The sequence below is a fragment of the Vicia villosa genome, linkage group LG5 (genome assembly GCF_029867415.1).
Source record: "Vicia villosa cultivar HV-30 ecotype Madison, WI linkage group LG5, Vvil1.0, whole genome shotgun sequence".
NCBI classification, from domain to species: domain Eukaryota; kingdom Viridiplantae; phylum Streptophyta; class Magnoliopsida; order Fabales; family Fabaceae; genus Vicia; species Vicia villosa.
In genome coordinates this window covers 172,055,698-172,072,211 of record NC_081184.1, presented here as the reverse complement: position 1 = coordinate 172,072,211, position 16,514 = coordinate 172,055,698, and the positions used below count along the sequence as shown (strand labels likewise).

Below are 16,514 nucleotides of genomic sequence, written 5' to 3'. Positions count from 1 at the left end.
TATAACATTTGTTTTTATTAATCGTTGAAGCAAATAACATCAATTTTAATCGAATTGAAATTAGTTTCGAATAAAAACACCACTCTTAAAAAGTTGACTCTGTCCAAATGTAATGAAGGGAAAAATTCAGAGATACATCTTCAAAACAGTTTTCTTAAGGATAAAAAGTGACTTCAGTTATGCATCTCCGAACTAAAATTTGCCAAAAAATAATATTTAGTAAATTTGTTGATACATCTTCAAAGGTGCGTCTCATTTAAGAAGGGTGAGAAGAGAAATTGCTTAAAATTAGGATATTTGGGGGGAAACAATGGGTGCAATAAAAAGGGAAAATAGAGTGTTGGTAAGTAAAACAAAAGATGTTGTTGTTGTGTGAATAATGACCGTTGCTGTTGCGGTGCAATCTGAGTCATCAAATTTATGAGAGGAGACATTAGTGAGTCATGTCTAGCATCTCAAATTTGATGTTGATTTTTCATCTTAGTATGCATGGTTTCCAATTAATTTTTTAAATTTTGACTTGCTTCAAGAATCTCTCATCCATTTGATGGTTTGTTGATTGCATCTTCAATGTATTTATGAGCTACTAATATAATATCATTCAAGACCTTAGAGGATGAATCTCTCATGCCTAATTTTAAAATTGAATTTAATTAAAATATTTTGAAAGTGTAAAGAAATTTTAAACAGTAAAAAAATTATAACCGTTAAATTTTTTATAAATGTTTAACTTTTTCTTTTATTATATATAAAATATTACTTATGAGTAATTATTATGCAAATATTAATATTTTACATTGACATTACATGACAACTATTCTCTTTATAACAACTATTCTCTTTAGAGTTTGCTAGTTTTAAAGTTTTCTTCTAGTCTCTCATTTGTTCATCTTTCCTTTCAAAAATGTTTTGGAAATAACTCTTTTTGCCAAAAATAAATAAATTAAAAGTAACCATTCAACTAACTACTACTACTATACTATATTAGTATTAAGATTACTTTGAAAAATTAAACTTATTTTATCACTAAAATTAGTTAATAGTAATTCTTAAAAAGCCAGTGAAATTTATATATTAAAATTATTAGCACTTTTTTAAGGGATCAAAATATCTACTTTGCTGTATGTTATTAATTGTCTTTTTTTTTTTTCTGACTTAGTCTCAAATGTCGGCTACATTTTAAAATAAATTACTTTCACAATTATAATTTAATGCAATTTGTTTTTAATAAAAAAATATTGAAAGTAATCCTATTCAAAATGTTTATTAACTTTTTTAAACAACAGTTCTTTAAATTTTGTTGTAAGAGTGTAACTCACTTTTCTATATTCAATTCTTCAGTTGATATTCTTTTCTATTCATTCAAATTAATTAATATGAACTTATCTTCTTTTTTTTAATAAGATAGAAATTTATCTTTGAAATTTAAATTTTCTAATAAAATTAATTTGAAATAATTAATTCAACATAAATGCTTTAAAATTTAAATTTATGTCAAATGATTACATACTTATTGTATAGCAAAATCACTTTATAAAATTGTAAAATATTTCATCATAGTGATACCATTATTTGAATTAATTAAAAAAATTTAATAAGAGTAACCAACTTCCTAAGTTTTCTTATAAATCATAAATTAAATTTCCCGAAACGGTTATTTTTTATATTTAGTAATAAAATTCACTCTGTTATCCTTATTAAATAGTTTTAAATTAAATAAATATTATACTAAATGTAATAACAAAATATCTCATCCTTATAATAATGATAAATATATTTTTGTTTTGTATAATAATGATAAGAGATGAAAGAATAAACTTTCTTTTTTGTGAATGAAGAATGAATGAAAAAGACAAACTCTATTTAAGAAACAATCTCTAACAAGTAATTCACAGTTGAAAGTTCTAGACACAAATTTTCTCCAAAAATTCAACCATGGCACCATTCCTTCATCCTCAGCTCCAATCTCTTGTTGCCAAAATGACTCTCTTTGATACCATACTCTTCTATGTAAGTATCTCAAAACTCTATATGTTGTGTCTGCTATTTCTGTATAATCTTGATTATATATATAGTTATATTTCATATTGTATAGTTTGTAGACTATATAGAGGTTAATTATAGTGATTGGCATTTTATTTTTGTGATGATGATGTTGAATTTATGTATAGGTGATACATTTTGTGGACAAGGTTTTGTTGTGGCATAGGCTTCCAGTGTTGTTGGGGTTAGCATATTTGGGAATTAGGAGACGCTTACACTATCGTTACAATCTGTTACATGTTGGAGGAGAGAATGGTGTTAACTATGATAAGCAACACTATGCGTATCGGACTGCGGCGGGTACTTGTAACGACCCCGATGATCATTTGGTTGGTAGTCAGGGAACTTGTTTCGGACGGAATATGCCTCCAACCGCGTTAAATTATGGGGTAATTTGGAGATAGTCGAGTTAATCGATGTAATTTTGAAGTTAGTTTGTTAATTTGTTGATTATGGATGTTGTGTGTGTGTGTGCAGCTGCTTGATCCTCATCCTGCTGTGGTGGCATCGAAGCTTCTGGCAAGGAAGAGTTTCGTAGACTCGGGGGATCAATTCAATATGATAGCTTGTTCGTGGATACAGTTCATGATTCATGATTGGATTGATCATTTGGAGGACACTGAACAGGTCTAATATTTTTAGCTTTTTTTTTTTTTTTTGCAATTTTTAGCATATACTTTGGATCAGAGTCGTCTTAAGTTTTTGGAGATCCTGTGTAGGTTAGCCGCGATTCAACCATAACAAAACAATTAGAGGCCATAATTAACCATGATTTAACCGTGACAAATATTTTATGAGGCCCTATTTAGCTATGGTTTAATCATGTAAATATTTGGGACCTCTGCGGTAGTCCGCCTTACACGCCCTCAAAGACGGCCCCTGCTTTGGATCTTGGCATAATTTCTTGCAATTTCTTGGAACAGGTGGAACTTAGTGTTCCTGATGAAGGTTTTGCAAGTGGCTGTCCTCTGAAGACTTTCAAGTTTTTCAAGACTAAGAAATTCCAAACCGGCTCTTCGAATGCCAAGTTTGGCTTCCAAAACACCAGGACTCCGTGGTGGTAAGTAGAACATCTCGACACTCGATCTAATATCGTAAGAGTTTAATTCGTAAGCATTCTCAGCGTAAGTGTATTTTTGGTGAGTGAATTATTAGGGATGGAAGTGTGATATATGGGAACAATGAGAAGGGAATGAGTAGAGTGAGAACATTCAGAGATGGAAAGCTGAAGATCTCGGAAGATGGACTTCTTGAGCATGATGAGAAGGGTATTCCTGTGTCGGGCGATGTTCGAAACACATGGGCAGGTTATAGCCTTCTGCAGGCTTTGTTTATCAAAGAGCATAATGCAGTATGTGACATGCTAAAAGTAAGTCTAATTATTTTCATCTGTGCATAACTTGGCTCCATCTGCGATAATTTTTTGCATCGAAAAATAATTCAATCGGTATTTTTTTCTTTTCTTACAGGAACACTATCCTGATTTTGATGATGAGCAACTCTATAGGTATGCAAGATTGGTGACTTCAGCAGTCATTGCGAAAATCCATACAATCGATTGGACTGTAGAGCTCTTAAAAACCGATACTCTTCGGGCGTCGATGCGGACCAACTGGTAAGTCTAAATAGCGTTGCAGAAAAATATACTTTGAAGAAGACTAAGGAAGTTGTCTATACAGGAATAGTGAAACCTTTTATTTTCCTTTGGCAGGTATGGATTTTTTGGGAAGAAAGTCAAAGATTTATTCGGAAACATTTTCGGACCCGAACTTAGTGGATTAGTCGGTCTTAAGAAGCCGCGAGATCATGGAGTTCCTTATTCACTTACCGAAGAATTCACGAGTGTTTACAGAATGCACACACTCCTACCTGAGGAGATTGTCCTTCGAAAACTCAAGCCCACAACAGGCGCGAACAAATCTCTTCCAATACATGAAAAGTATACTCTTATCCCTCTCAATTATTCTAGTTTTGCACCTAAGATTTAAGAAACTTTTATGTTTCCTCTGAGATTGAGTTACTTCCTTTTCCGTCTCTTGAAAGTTTTCTGCATTGTGCATAAAGCAAAAATACGAAAAAATATCAAGTACAATTGCATATATGTTTTTTAGGGTCCCAATGGAAGAATTGATAGGAAAACACGGGGAGAAAAGGCTTTCTAAAATAGGAATGGAGCAAATGTTAGTATCCATGGGTCATCAATCATGTGGTGCAGTTGCTTTATGGAACTTTCCTTCATGGCTAAGAAACCTCATTTCACATGATATTGATGGAGAAGAAAGACCTGATCCAGTTGACATGGCTACTATGGAAGGTAGCGTAATGCATTACATTTTGTAGGCATGACTTCGTACTTTATAACTTTACATTATGATTAACTTGTTCTAAAACGATGAATCTTCTTCTATCAGTTTATAGAGATAGAGAACGGGGAGTCCCAAGGTATAATGAGTTCCGAAGAAACTTACTGATGATTCCGATTAGCAAGTGGGAAGATTTAACCGATGATGTAGAAGTCACTGAAGCTCTCAAAGAGATATATGACAATGATGTTGAGAAGCTGGACTTGATTATCGGTCTTCATGCAGAGAAGAAGATAAAAGGGTTTGCTATAAGTGAAACCGCTTTCTTTATCTTTGTGATCATGGCTTCAAGGTAAGTTTTCAGCTCTATATAGTATGAAACTAAAATTTGATTTGGGATCTTATGGTTTTATGTGATGATTATGGTGTTTAGGAGGCTAGAAGCTGATCGTTTCTTCACGACAAATTTCAACGCGAAAACATACACAAATGAAGGGCTTGAATGGGTGAACAAAACAGAAAGTTTGAAGGATGTTATTGATAGGCACTTCCCTGAAATGACCGAAAATATGATGTCAAGCTCAAGTGCGTTTTCTGTGTGGGATGCAAAGCCAGATCCTAAGAAATTCTTACCTATATATTTGAGATAAGCAGCAGAAAAATAATGGTTGGTTTAGAATCACTTGTGTATCTAAGTCACAGTTTTACTCCCATACTGTTACCTTAATAAAGCTTTTCAGAAAGTTTTCTTTGTATTTATGTCTTTTAACTTGAGCATAGTTTACTGCTCTATAGCCCATTCTACATGGTAAAGCTTTTCAGAAATTTTGAGAACAGCAGGAAGAATAATTATATGGAACTTTTTTGGCATTAACAAATTTATTTTTTTAAAAAATAAATTTAAATGGTGCCACCTCATTTCTCTGTTGTCTTCCGTTATTTGATTGAATTTAAGTTGTCTTTCGTTATTTGATTGAGTCTAAGATTTTAAGAACCATGTTGCCTCTTTCCAACCGAAATCTCTCCCACTTAAGGGAACATTCTTCCGCTCCATTCTTTTCTCCCACATTTTTTAAAAAAGAAAAATTTAATTTTGGGTTTTGGAAGTGGTGCCACCTCATATGTCCTTTGTCTTCTGTCATTTCACTAAGTCTAAGATTTCAGAAGCGTCGTCACTTCTTCCTAATTAAAATGTCTTTCAATCATGAAACCTATTCTCTGCTCCAATATTTTCTCCTACGTTCTTTTTTAAAAGAAAATTAAATGAAGGGTTTCGAAAGCGGTGTCATCTATGTTGCCTTATGTTATTTGACTAAGTCTAAGAATTCGAAAGCGGCGACACCTCTTTCCGACCAAAATCTCTCCCACTCAGGAGACCATCCCTCCGTTTCAATATTTTCTTCCTCATTCTTTTCTCTAAGCTCTCGAGTTAATGGAGCCCCATCTTCCTCTTTCCTCTTTATGCTCGTTGAATTTTTCAAATATTTCTTAAATTCTCTCAGGATAATTACATGATTTCTCCTCATTTGAGAAATCATTTAGAATTGTCAAACAACAATTATTTGAATATGTATTCTAGAACGATATTTATTATGGGGTGGGATATCCTATAGTTCGACTGCGTTGCTTTATTCTTTTGGGAACTTTGTTCGACTGCGTTGCTTTATTCTTTTGGGGACTTTGTAGTTAATAGTTAGCTTGCACAATTTTGAACAATATCACAAAACATATTAAAAGGGACGACCTTGTTCGCGACTCAACTAGTAATTTCTTAGATGGCATAAATCAATTTTCAAACTTTTTCAAAATTCAAAAGCAACACAAATAAGGAAATATGATTTAGCTGTGAAAAAGTAGACAGATACCAAACCAAAATTATTCTTAGTTTTGTTTGTAAACAAGTTTCAATAAATAACAAACAACAAACATGCACAACTGCAGACCAACTACAAACAAACAGTAGTATTGATCTGGGGACAAACACGAGCAAAATTCTCTGGACAACTCTGGCACCTAATAGAATGATATACAGTAGCACCATAACAGTTTACATTTTGAAACTCACAAGCTACTAAATCAAGAGTGAACACCAAACAGAAGCTTGCAAGCCGCAAAAGTCGACTTTTGATATGAAGAAACAATCAGGAAAGCTTATTTGTCTTTTAGGAAAACCTCCACTCTCCAACTTGTAGTGATAAAGCACAACCCTCTTCATCAGTTTTACTTTTAGAAGCCTTGTATAAGAACAATAAATATGAAATACAACAAATGTTTCTTCTCATTTACAACCTTGCTCTTCAGGGAGGGGTTATCTTCCAGACACGGATAAAAGCATCCTCGCCTGAGCTAACCAAACTATATTCATCAGTGAATACTAACCCGTAAACCCCGCCTAAGTGAGCACCCTTTATGGTATTTCTACTGGACACGGGTTGGTCAATTTCATACACAATAACACATGTGTCAAGTGATCCTGTAGCGATCCTACTGCTATCAGGGGACCAAGCAAGACAGTTTATCCGTGCATTATGGTACAGCATGTTCTTGAGCTTCACCTGCACAATAACATATATAAAAAAGTTTACATTTAAAAGCAAAATAAGCAGTTAATTACAGATAGAAACATTTTCTGTTTTCATTTTAATCACAAAACCGGGTCCATGTTTCCATTTTGAAAGCAGAGAACAAATTGAAAATCAAAGGAAAAGTTTGTAGTTAAAAGTGAAAACAAGAAATGAAAAAAGAAAGTTCTTAAACCCAACCCAACCGGCTCTAAAGTAGTACTCACCTCTCGGGAGGCACGGTCCCAAACAACAGCTTCTCGATTGACATCCCCCGATGCAAACATTGAAAAATCTGGAGAATACCTTATAACACTAACAGCCCCCCTATGTTTCTCAAGGACAGCCTCTTCAACCAGTGTATCACCAGAAATAGAATATATGTGCAGTTTACCATCCTGCCCGCCAATAATGGCTTCACTTCCATCAGGAGAGACAATGGATGCTGAAACAGTAAATTCAAGATTAATGGTTGACACAACTTTTGTGCCGCGCAACATGACAACTCCTGAATCAGTTGAAACTAGAACAAGTTCGGGAGATGAAAGTGCAATGCTAAAATCCTTTGGTTGAGTTCCTATATCTATGGCTTCAGCATCTCCACACTGATCCCCAAGTAAAGAAATCCTCCGTATCTGGTTGTCAGGAGAGAGGAAATGAAGGAGTTAAAAAACCACTAGTTTTGCATTATTTTACCTTGAAATTTGGCCCACACCTCACATTGATTAAACAGATAACAGTTTTCTAAAAGAAATCATGAGAATATAACAACACAAAACATGGACAGAGGTTTCTTAAGTATCTGCCAGGGAACAATAGGCTAAAAAAAGTAGTTAATTTGCAGTGAGCTCATTAGAATATGTAGGGGAGAGAAATGTCCCTTAAAAGTTACATCATTAATTGGTCAAAAGAAATAAAAATATTGGCCATAAAAGGTAAGATCACAACAATATTAGATTTTGGACAAAACTGGTCCAATAATGATTAATGAAAGCAAGAACATTACATATTATGACAATTTAAATAAAGAACATAGTAAGGATAAAACTTTAACAGTTCAACCGATTAGAAATCATCAAATGCGTGAACTTAACAGTTCATATCAATTAAATCTATATGTATCTTTGTTATTTTTTTCAAAACAATAATATGCTGTTTATTTAATTGGTCCACAAATCAAGAGGTTTAGCCAAATGCCTCATGGAAATTTCTACCAAACTTTTCAACCGATATATACTTAAATGGATAACGCCAAATAAAGGATTTATTTTATCACATACAAAGAACAAATGCATTACTTACATGCAAATGACAAGCAAGGTTGATTTGTTTTTTTATCCAAATCGTATTGAAGGAAATGGACATAAAATAAAATGCAATGATTATTATCACTCTCAAATTCGACAAAGACTTAGTAAAACACTCACCTTATTATCAAACCCAGATGTAACAATCTCTTCTTCTGCAGCTGCTAAGGATTTGATTTGAGAATTCTCCTTCCTTTGTAATTTACCACTATATCCAATCCCTTGAATCCACTTAACTACTAAGCCATCATAACTACAAGAGAGGAGCACTCTAGGGTTACTTCTAAGAATGGTTAAGGAGGAAACATTTTTCATGTGTCCTGAAAATGATTTTGGGGCTTTATCAAGATCACTTGCTAAATAAATAGATATCGTCCCACCAAGAGAAACAGTGACAAGATAATCATTCAACCATAGGCATCCTACTAGCATGTCTTCAATTCCGCCAGAGCCAGGAGAAATCAATGTTTTCTTCACCTTCCCATTGTTATCCTCGGATATGTCCCACACTTTTGCAGATTTGTCAGCAGATACGGTCAGCACCTAAAGATAACATTGTAACTGAAAATCAGATGTCTTACAGGGATGGAAGTAAAGAGACTTGCACAAAAATGACAAGTAGAAAGAAATGCAAAGGGGGAAATAACAATTCTGCAAATACAAAGAATTTAACATCAAACTTAAAAGAAAACTTGTACTAAAGCTTTGCTAATTGAACTGTGCAAACTATATATAACATTTAGACTGCCATAACAAATATCTCCCAAAGCTGGCAGTCAAAACATGAATGTTCAGCAAATAAAATTACAAATATCTATTGTTCTTAAATTTTCAAATAAGTCTAAAATCAATGTTTACAAAAAAATCACCTAGACTGGAAAGCAAGTTTTCCCAAAAGACCAGATAACAAACAAACCAACCATAAGGCAATGAAGCACGGATACGCTAAATCTCTTCCCCTGATACATACTGATACGCCGTGATACATCGTCAATATGTATCGAAGGAATATCCGATTTTTTTATTTAAAAGCAACAAAAATAAAAATCGATACAGCATGATATGGAGGCGACTACGCCGTTGACACACGGGTGATGCATGGTTCTTTTGCCCCTCTTCTTCAAAAGCTTCCTTTGAAGCTTCTTGTGCAACCTAACCCTTCATCTTTTTGTGAAAGGAATTGGAGTACCTATTCGTTCATTCATTAAAAAGAAATAAATAGAATCCTAAAAGGGCCTAAGACTTGGTCTATGTGTATAAATTTAGTTTTTTGGGTAGGAAAAGTGAAGAATACAAAGAAGGGGGTACTAAGATGTGGGACATTGGTGGAGATGCATGGGAAAGTTTTGACGGTGTTGGAGCTCTTCAAGTTGCATCGTTATCTTTTGATGAACCAAATATGGAAGCCACCCTATTTACTTATGATGTTGGAGGAGACGACATCGATACTATTTCAACATCTTAGTTTGGATTTAATGTTTAGTAATGTGTTAAAAGTTGTTTTGTGAGTTTGATTTTTGTTAGACTGCTTTAACTAAGTCTTAATTTTTATATATGTTTAAGCACATTGTATCCTATATTTTTCGATTAGTGACATATCGCCGTATCGGATACATATTGTATCCAATACCCGTATTGTGTCCGTTCTTCAATTCTTCATCGCTTACAAAATAAAATACATTCAGAAATGGCTAGCAATAACATTGAGAGCAATTATAATGGAAAAGTAAATATATGTTAAGCTAACAAGAGAACTAAATACAAAGATTTTTTTTTGGAACATATTCACGTTCCTTAGCTCTTAAAACTTGTATGCACCATAATTTTCTATCAAAATGTTACTGCAGCAAAGTAATTATAGGAAACAAGTTGTTACTACAGGCCTTTTACCTCATCACATTTTTCTTAGTTCATAGCAGTATGTTAATTTCTAAATTAAAAAACAAGTTAAGGAGATGGAGAGAGACAAAGACTGGAAAATGGGATCAGTAAATGATGAGACCTTCCATAATAAATAAAAAATACTTGTAAGTCTTAAGTTAACTTACTTGCTTTCCATCAGGACTCCAGCTAACAGCATAAATACTGCCAGTATGGCCACCTTCAGAAGACAACTCCCCAATCTTCTCTCCAGTCTTTCCATCGAATATGATACCCTTTTTGTCAGAACTTACAGTTAAAAATTTATTGCCATCTGGAGAATATCTTACACAATTGACAAAATTTGAATGATCCCTATACATAAACAAATTATCATGATATCAGTAATTTATCAAGACTAGTAGCAGAAAGGACCAAAAAGATAAGAACAGCCCAAAACAGATGAATACCAAAAAAATTGCACTTTCTTTAAACAAAAAAATGTTTAGAAGATCCAACAATTAATATATTTTTTTTACACAATTAATGTTAGTGGTGCTAGAATTAAGTTGCCCTCGACTTCCTTATCACTCCTTAACTATCCCACCCATGACACTAACCCAACATACAAAACTTAGAAGACTAATGTTGGATCTCTTTATGTATAGAATGATAAAACATACAAAACTTAGAAGACTAATGTTGGATCTCTTTATGTATAGAATGATAAAACATACAAAACTTATGGCAATATGCAAAATGTTAGGGTGCACGATTTCAATTAGAAGTATACTTTTAATGCCATGAAAAGGACTGAGATTCACTCGGCTATCTCAAAAGATCAATTTACCCCTAAAAAAAGCACGGAAAGTTATCACATATAAGTCAGTAGAAAGAGCAAAATATAATCAGTGTAGATGAGCAACCATATTAATACTAATTGGCTGAAAAAGAGCCGAAGAGAAAGAATGATGTAGGATAAAGGAGTACAACACCATTGAATTCCTAATACCATACCTGTGAGATTGCTTAAATCTAAATGGCGGTCCTTCATAAAAATTCACAAGAAAATCCTCTCCACAGGTGACAATTCGAAAAGGCCTTGTCGGTTTATATGCACAACTCAAAACTCGCCTCGAGTGTCCATCAAATTCACCAACATTAGTCCCAGAATCCCACCTATCCATTGCAGAATTCAATCATCCAGTAAATATCACCAACTAAAGAACTAAGTACTTATTCAAACATACATATCAAAAGCATCAAAAACAAAAAAAATCAATGCTAAATGAAAGCAATAAATTAGAAATGTGTAAGTCTAATGTAAGAAATGAATCCCTAATTATAGTAAATTGAAGTCAAATATGTAACAACAAGAGTCAAAACAGTTTGAAGAAAACATTACATAAAAGCGCGAACAAAGGAGTTTCCTTTAGCTTCACCGCAAGCTACGATTCTGATACCATCAGGTGACCACTGAAGATCATCGATCCGACCTGACAAGACACGAAACTCCTTCTTCAGAACAAACTCGTTGCGTGTCCCCCAGATCCTCACCGTACCGGACACGTCAGCAGATGCAACCCATTCGCCGTTGGGGGAGAATCGGGCGACGGTGGCAGGGTAAGCGTGCTCGCCGTATACGGAAACTTGAAGAGGGTTTTGGAGGTTCATGATGACAACCGATCTAGCATTGGTGTAGAGGATGGAGTTGGATTTGGAGTCGCCGGAGATGAGGATTCCGCGGCCACGCTCGGTGGATGGCGTGCAGGCGTAAGTCTCCGATAGCTCCGGCTGGGTCATGGTGGTGTTGGTTGTCGAAAAGAGACGCAGTGTGTGTAGTGCAGTGCACGATCGATTGGATGAGTGGATCAGTGAATGACTTGACTAGAGTAAAATTCTTCTCTTCTTCTCTCTCTCTCTTAGACTTTGGCCAATTGTGTTTCACTAGTTCAAATTCAAATGTGTAAAAAATAAAATAAAAATGGGTGATGCACTGTGTCAACCAATCATATTCAATTAAATTATTTTTTTATTTAAAAAAAACTTAATGACATGACACATTGACACATTTATGATTTTTTATTGAATGACAGTGTAAAATTATTTTATACTGTCAGTGCACTGAGAAAAACTTGCCTGTATACGAACATAAATCATTAGTGTTAGGAACAACCAATAAGAAAAGAGAAAATTTTAAATCTATTTAAAATTTAAATTCTTTTTTAATTGGATTCATGTGGTGGTTGTGATTAAGTAGGAGAGAGAAAAAAAATATTTTTGTTTTTTAATTAATAAAAATTTGTGATTGGTTGTTTGTAAAGCCAGTTGTTATGTTTGTGCTCATTAGGGGTGGGAATAGGCCAGGCCGGCCTACAGGGGCCTATAGCCTAGCCTACTTAAGGCCAGACCTATTTGATAAAAAGGCCAGACTTGGGCTTTTTAAAAAGCCTATTTAATAAAATAGGCCAGGCCTAGGCTATTAAAAAAGCTTATAAAGCTTTGTAGGCCGGCCTATATTTTCATATATGTTAAAATTAGTATAAATAGGTTGGCCTATGTATGTATATATATTAGAAAAAACGTTAAATAGATTGGTCTATATATGCATATATATTAGAAGAAAAAAAATGCTAAATAGGTTGGTCTAAATGTTCATATATATGCGACCTATAAGACTTCTTAAGTAATATGAATTAATTGAAAACATTAATAAGAGAGAGACTATTAAATAGGCTTACAGGTCAGACCAGGCTTTTAAAAATGCCAGGCCAGACTCAAAAAATAAGCCTATAGTAGGCCATAGGCCAGGCTCAGGCCTTATAAGTTTATCGTAGGTCAGACCCAGGCCTTATAAAGCCTAGCCTAGCCTAGCCTATTCCCACCCCTAGTGCTCATGTAAGTATTTTTCCAGTGCACTACCTTTTAACTCATAAATAAATATGATTAATTAATCTCTACATCTATAAACTATATGAATTTTTTAAGAGAGACTCTTACCTTGGTTCTCTCGCATGCACCGACTTATCTAAAATACTCTCCTGTTTTTCATAGAATTATTTTCTGAAGCATTCTTTTTTTGTTTAACGCTGTTTTATTTCATAGATGTACATACAGAAACTTTCGTAGATACATCTACGGGAACATTTGATGTTATATTTGCGTCAAACTCTTCCTCTCCTTCATTCTTCACTTTCCAAACTCTCCAACCTTAAATTTTACAAAACTTTTTCTTCCTCTGGAGTTCGAGTGATAAGGTCAAGATAGACTACCAACACAATTCAACAAATTCTAAACTTTATTTAATCGGTAAAAAATTCAAATAAATAATTGTTTTTATATCCATAATAAAAAAATATTTTATCTCTTATAATATTATAATATTAGCGAATTTTAATTTACCCCTCATAATAAAAATAATAATAAAATTATAATTTTTTTAAACTTTAAAAAAAAATCCATGTGGTTTAAAAATAAAAGAAAATCTACCTGGACAAACTGCATAAACAAAGAAGATTCCATATCACTTAAGATAAAGACATGAAATCTAAAAAATCAAAATATTTTTTTAAGGCTAAAATCAAAACTAGCTGACATTAAACATATTTTATATATTTAACCCTAATATATATTAATTAAAATTGATTTTGAGAATACAACATTTCTAACTCAAAACTTGTCTCTGCCATATTGCTTATGCACCTGTTTATAAGTTTTTCTAATCTTAACATTTGTGCCTTCTAGCAAGTATGTCATAAATGATACTTAAAGAATAGGGAGGGGGCCCATTTCATCCCCCATACTAGGAATTTACTTGCATTGGGTTTGTTTTGTTTTTTAATTATTTAAAAAAAAAAGAAGAAAGAAGTTGTTTGGATAATCTCAAAAAATATGAGTTGGTAGCTGCGTGGTCGATGAACCCAACAGTTTCTTTCGTTTACTCTTCAACGTATCTACCCTACCCCCTCTTCCTCTTTCTCTCATGCATATATATAATATATTGATCTTCATTTCTTAGTTGTTATAGAGACAGATATATACCTGAAAGTCAATGTTGCTGGTTAGATGATCTCATATATATAGTGCTTCTTGAGCATGGCAAAAACTAAATCCTCCATATATGAATTGATTGCACTTTTCATCTAACTAGCTACATATACAATACATGATCATAATATCCGGCCAGTAAGGACCCGGTGAGTGGTTTTCTTGCTTTTCTTTGTTAAGTCAACATTCTTCTTGCTCCATTATTCTCTATCTCGTTGTCTGTTCGACCCTGATCAATCATATTACATTTCAATAATATTACACACATACAATATATAGTAATAAACTTGTATAGTTATAATAGTTACTTATGATTAATTGCATGTGTAAATATTACTTACCTTGTGATTTCTGCTAAATATATATTGTCAAGGTCGGAAAGACAACGAAATAGAGTTTCTTGCAAGAATTGTTTGCTTCACAAAGTTTAGCATGAAAATCTATCAATTCTCACCATCTTTCTTTGCTCCTCCTACTTGTTATATTTCACATGCATGTTTGCTCTAAGCTCTTGTAGAGACAAATTCAAAGGTTAAGAAGAATTGAGATAAATATTATTTATAATTTGCTTTTTAAACTAGTTTGTTGTCAACCTAACAATTTAATTATCAATTTATTCATTTTATAAAGATTTTTTTGTCACGCATTAAATTATACCTTTTGTATTTTGTGTATTAGATGTCTCTCAAATTTAATATTTTAACGTTGAGAAAGAAATTATCTAAATTATTTTTCAGATGATAAACTTCACTAATGGCCACCAGATAAACTAACTTAGAAGAGAATGACAACTTGATATTCAAACAAAAAGATCAATTTGTTTTTCTTTTTTTGATGAAAAAAATAATTTGTTGACTTTAAACTTCGAGTCAACTATAGGAAAATGAAAATTACTTGAGTAGTTCAGTTCTAGAGGATGGCGTTGAAAGCATGTATTAACATGTAAAAGAGGGAAATTGGGTCAAAATTAAAAGTATATTCATAGATTCTAATGTCACCCCACAGTTTAAGCTAGCACCCCCCATAATTATTGTGTTTTTACTATAATATCCTTTGTGATTTTTTATGTTTTTGAAAACTTGTGTCTTTTTCGGATTTTTAGAACTTTTTTTTAGTTTTTACCGATTTTTGGGGGGGATCTATGAATTTTTACTGTATTTTTGGAGAATCACGTGTTTTTACCGAATTTGAACTATCCTATGAATTTTGACCGAATTTTTTTGAAAATTTTCAAAATCCTATGAGTTTTTTACAGGATTTTTCAAAAAACTATATGTTTTTACCAGATTTTTCAAAGAATCTATGAGTTTTTAACGAATTTTTTAAAAAGTTTATGAGTTTGTACCTTATTTTTCAAATATTCTATGAGTTTTTATCAGATTTTTCAAAAAAAAATCTACGAGTTTTTATCAAATTTTTAAAAATATACTACCAGATTTTTTCGGAAAACTATATTTTTATCGAATTTTTCAAAAAATTCGGTAAAATTAATTTCGATTTTCTTTTGCCTTAAGAAATGAACTAACGAATTTTTCAAAAATTCCAAAAAAAATTTTATCGGATTTTTAGAATACACTACCAGATTTTTCTATTCATACCGAATTTTTTAATTGCACTACCGAATTTGTCGTTCACTCTTTTTTGGTAAGGGTATTTTGGGTAATGTAAAAATACGTGGGGGGTGCTAGATCAGATTTGTTGAGAAAAAGCATGTGTGAGTTAAGAAGTGTTGAGAAAGAAAGTGTGGAGAAGTCTCACATTGATTAGAAAAGCGAAGACTAGAGCATTTTATAAGTGAGAGAACCCACAAACCTGTCACTTTAAGGTTTTGGGTAAGTATATGGTGCGTCTCTCACAAATGTGTGTTACTCATAAATAAAGACCCCAACGAAAAAATGCTCATTCATGTTGAACCATTGAATTGATGATCCAATTGTGGTATTAGAGTCAGGTTCGATTCACCAAACACCTAGTGTACAACATGAATTCTATCTCCAAAGAAAGAATATGCAAACTTACTCATCCTTGACGCAAAGAATTACAACAAATGGTGCAAGTGATAAGTGCCAAAATGTTGTTATTTTGAGTATATAATTGTGGCACTTATCGATTCTATTCATTCCGTTTTTGTAATAAAATCCCCACTTTTGTGTATATATTCAAATTATTTAGTTTTCATATGTTTTATATACCGTTTAATAGTTTTTCCTTTGTTTTTATAGGTATTCATGCTTATTGGAGCCTCGAGGAATAAAGTGTCGAAGGCACGGCTCTGATTGCGCGATTTTGGATCAAATAAGCAAGATTTGTGCAGAGAGGTCCGCTTAGCGGCGTCTAAGCGCGCTTTCCAGTGGCGAACCAATTTTCCTGGCCGCTAAGCGCCAGCTCTGGCC

The 16,514-nt window shown here is 33.2% G+C and overlaps 2 protein-coding genes across 2 annotated transcripts; one reads left to right on the top strand and one right to left on the bottom strand.

The window, feature by feature from the left end:
* The first annotated feature begins 1,822 nt into the window (after positions 1 to 1,822).
* LOC131603978 (alpha-dioxygenase 2-like) lies at positions 1,823 to 5,101 on the top strand. The gene is made up of 10 exons (XM_058876462.1): positions 1,823 to 2,010; positions 2,172 to 2,432; positions 2,521 to 2,670; positions 2,967 to 3,103; positions 3,199 to 3,412; positions 3,513 to 3,658; positions 3,755 to 3,982; positions 4,155 to 4,357; positions 4,455 to 4,698; positions 4,780 to 5,101. The coding sequence occupies exons 1-10, from the start codon at positions 1,936 to 1,938 to the stop codon at positions 4,994 to 4,996; spliced, it is 1,875 nt and encodes a 624-aa protein (XP_058732445.1). The 5' UTR covers positions 1,823 to 1,935; the 3' UTR covers positions 4,997 to 5,101.
* A 1,067-nt stretch (positions 5,102 to 6,168) lies between these two features.
* On the bottom strand, positions 6,169 to 12,021 carry LOC131603979 (actin-interacting protein 1-2-like). The gene is made up of 6 exons (XM_058876463.1): positions 11,480 to 12,021; positions 11,092 to 11,253; positions 10,263 to 10,449; positions 8,335 to 8,757; positions 7,135 to 7,542; positions 6,169 to 6,901 (listed from the first exon to the last, which is right to left on the bottom strand). The coding sequence occupies exons 1-6, from the start codon at positions 11,875 to 11,877 to the stop codon at positions 6,644 to 6,646; spliced, it is 1,836 nt and encodes a 611-aa protein (XP_058732446.1). The 5' UTR covers positions 11,878 to 12,021; the 3' UTR covers positions 6,169 to 6,643.
* Positions 12,022 to 16,514: the final 4,493 nt, after the last annotated feature.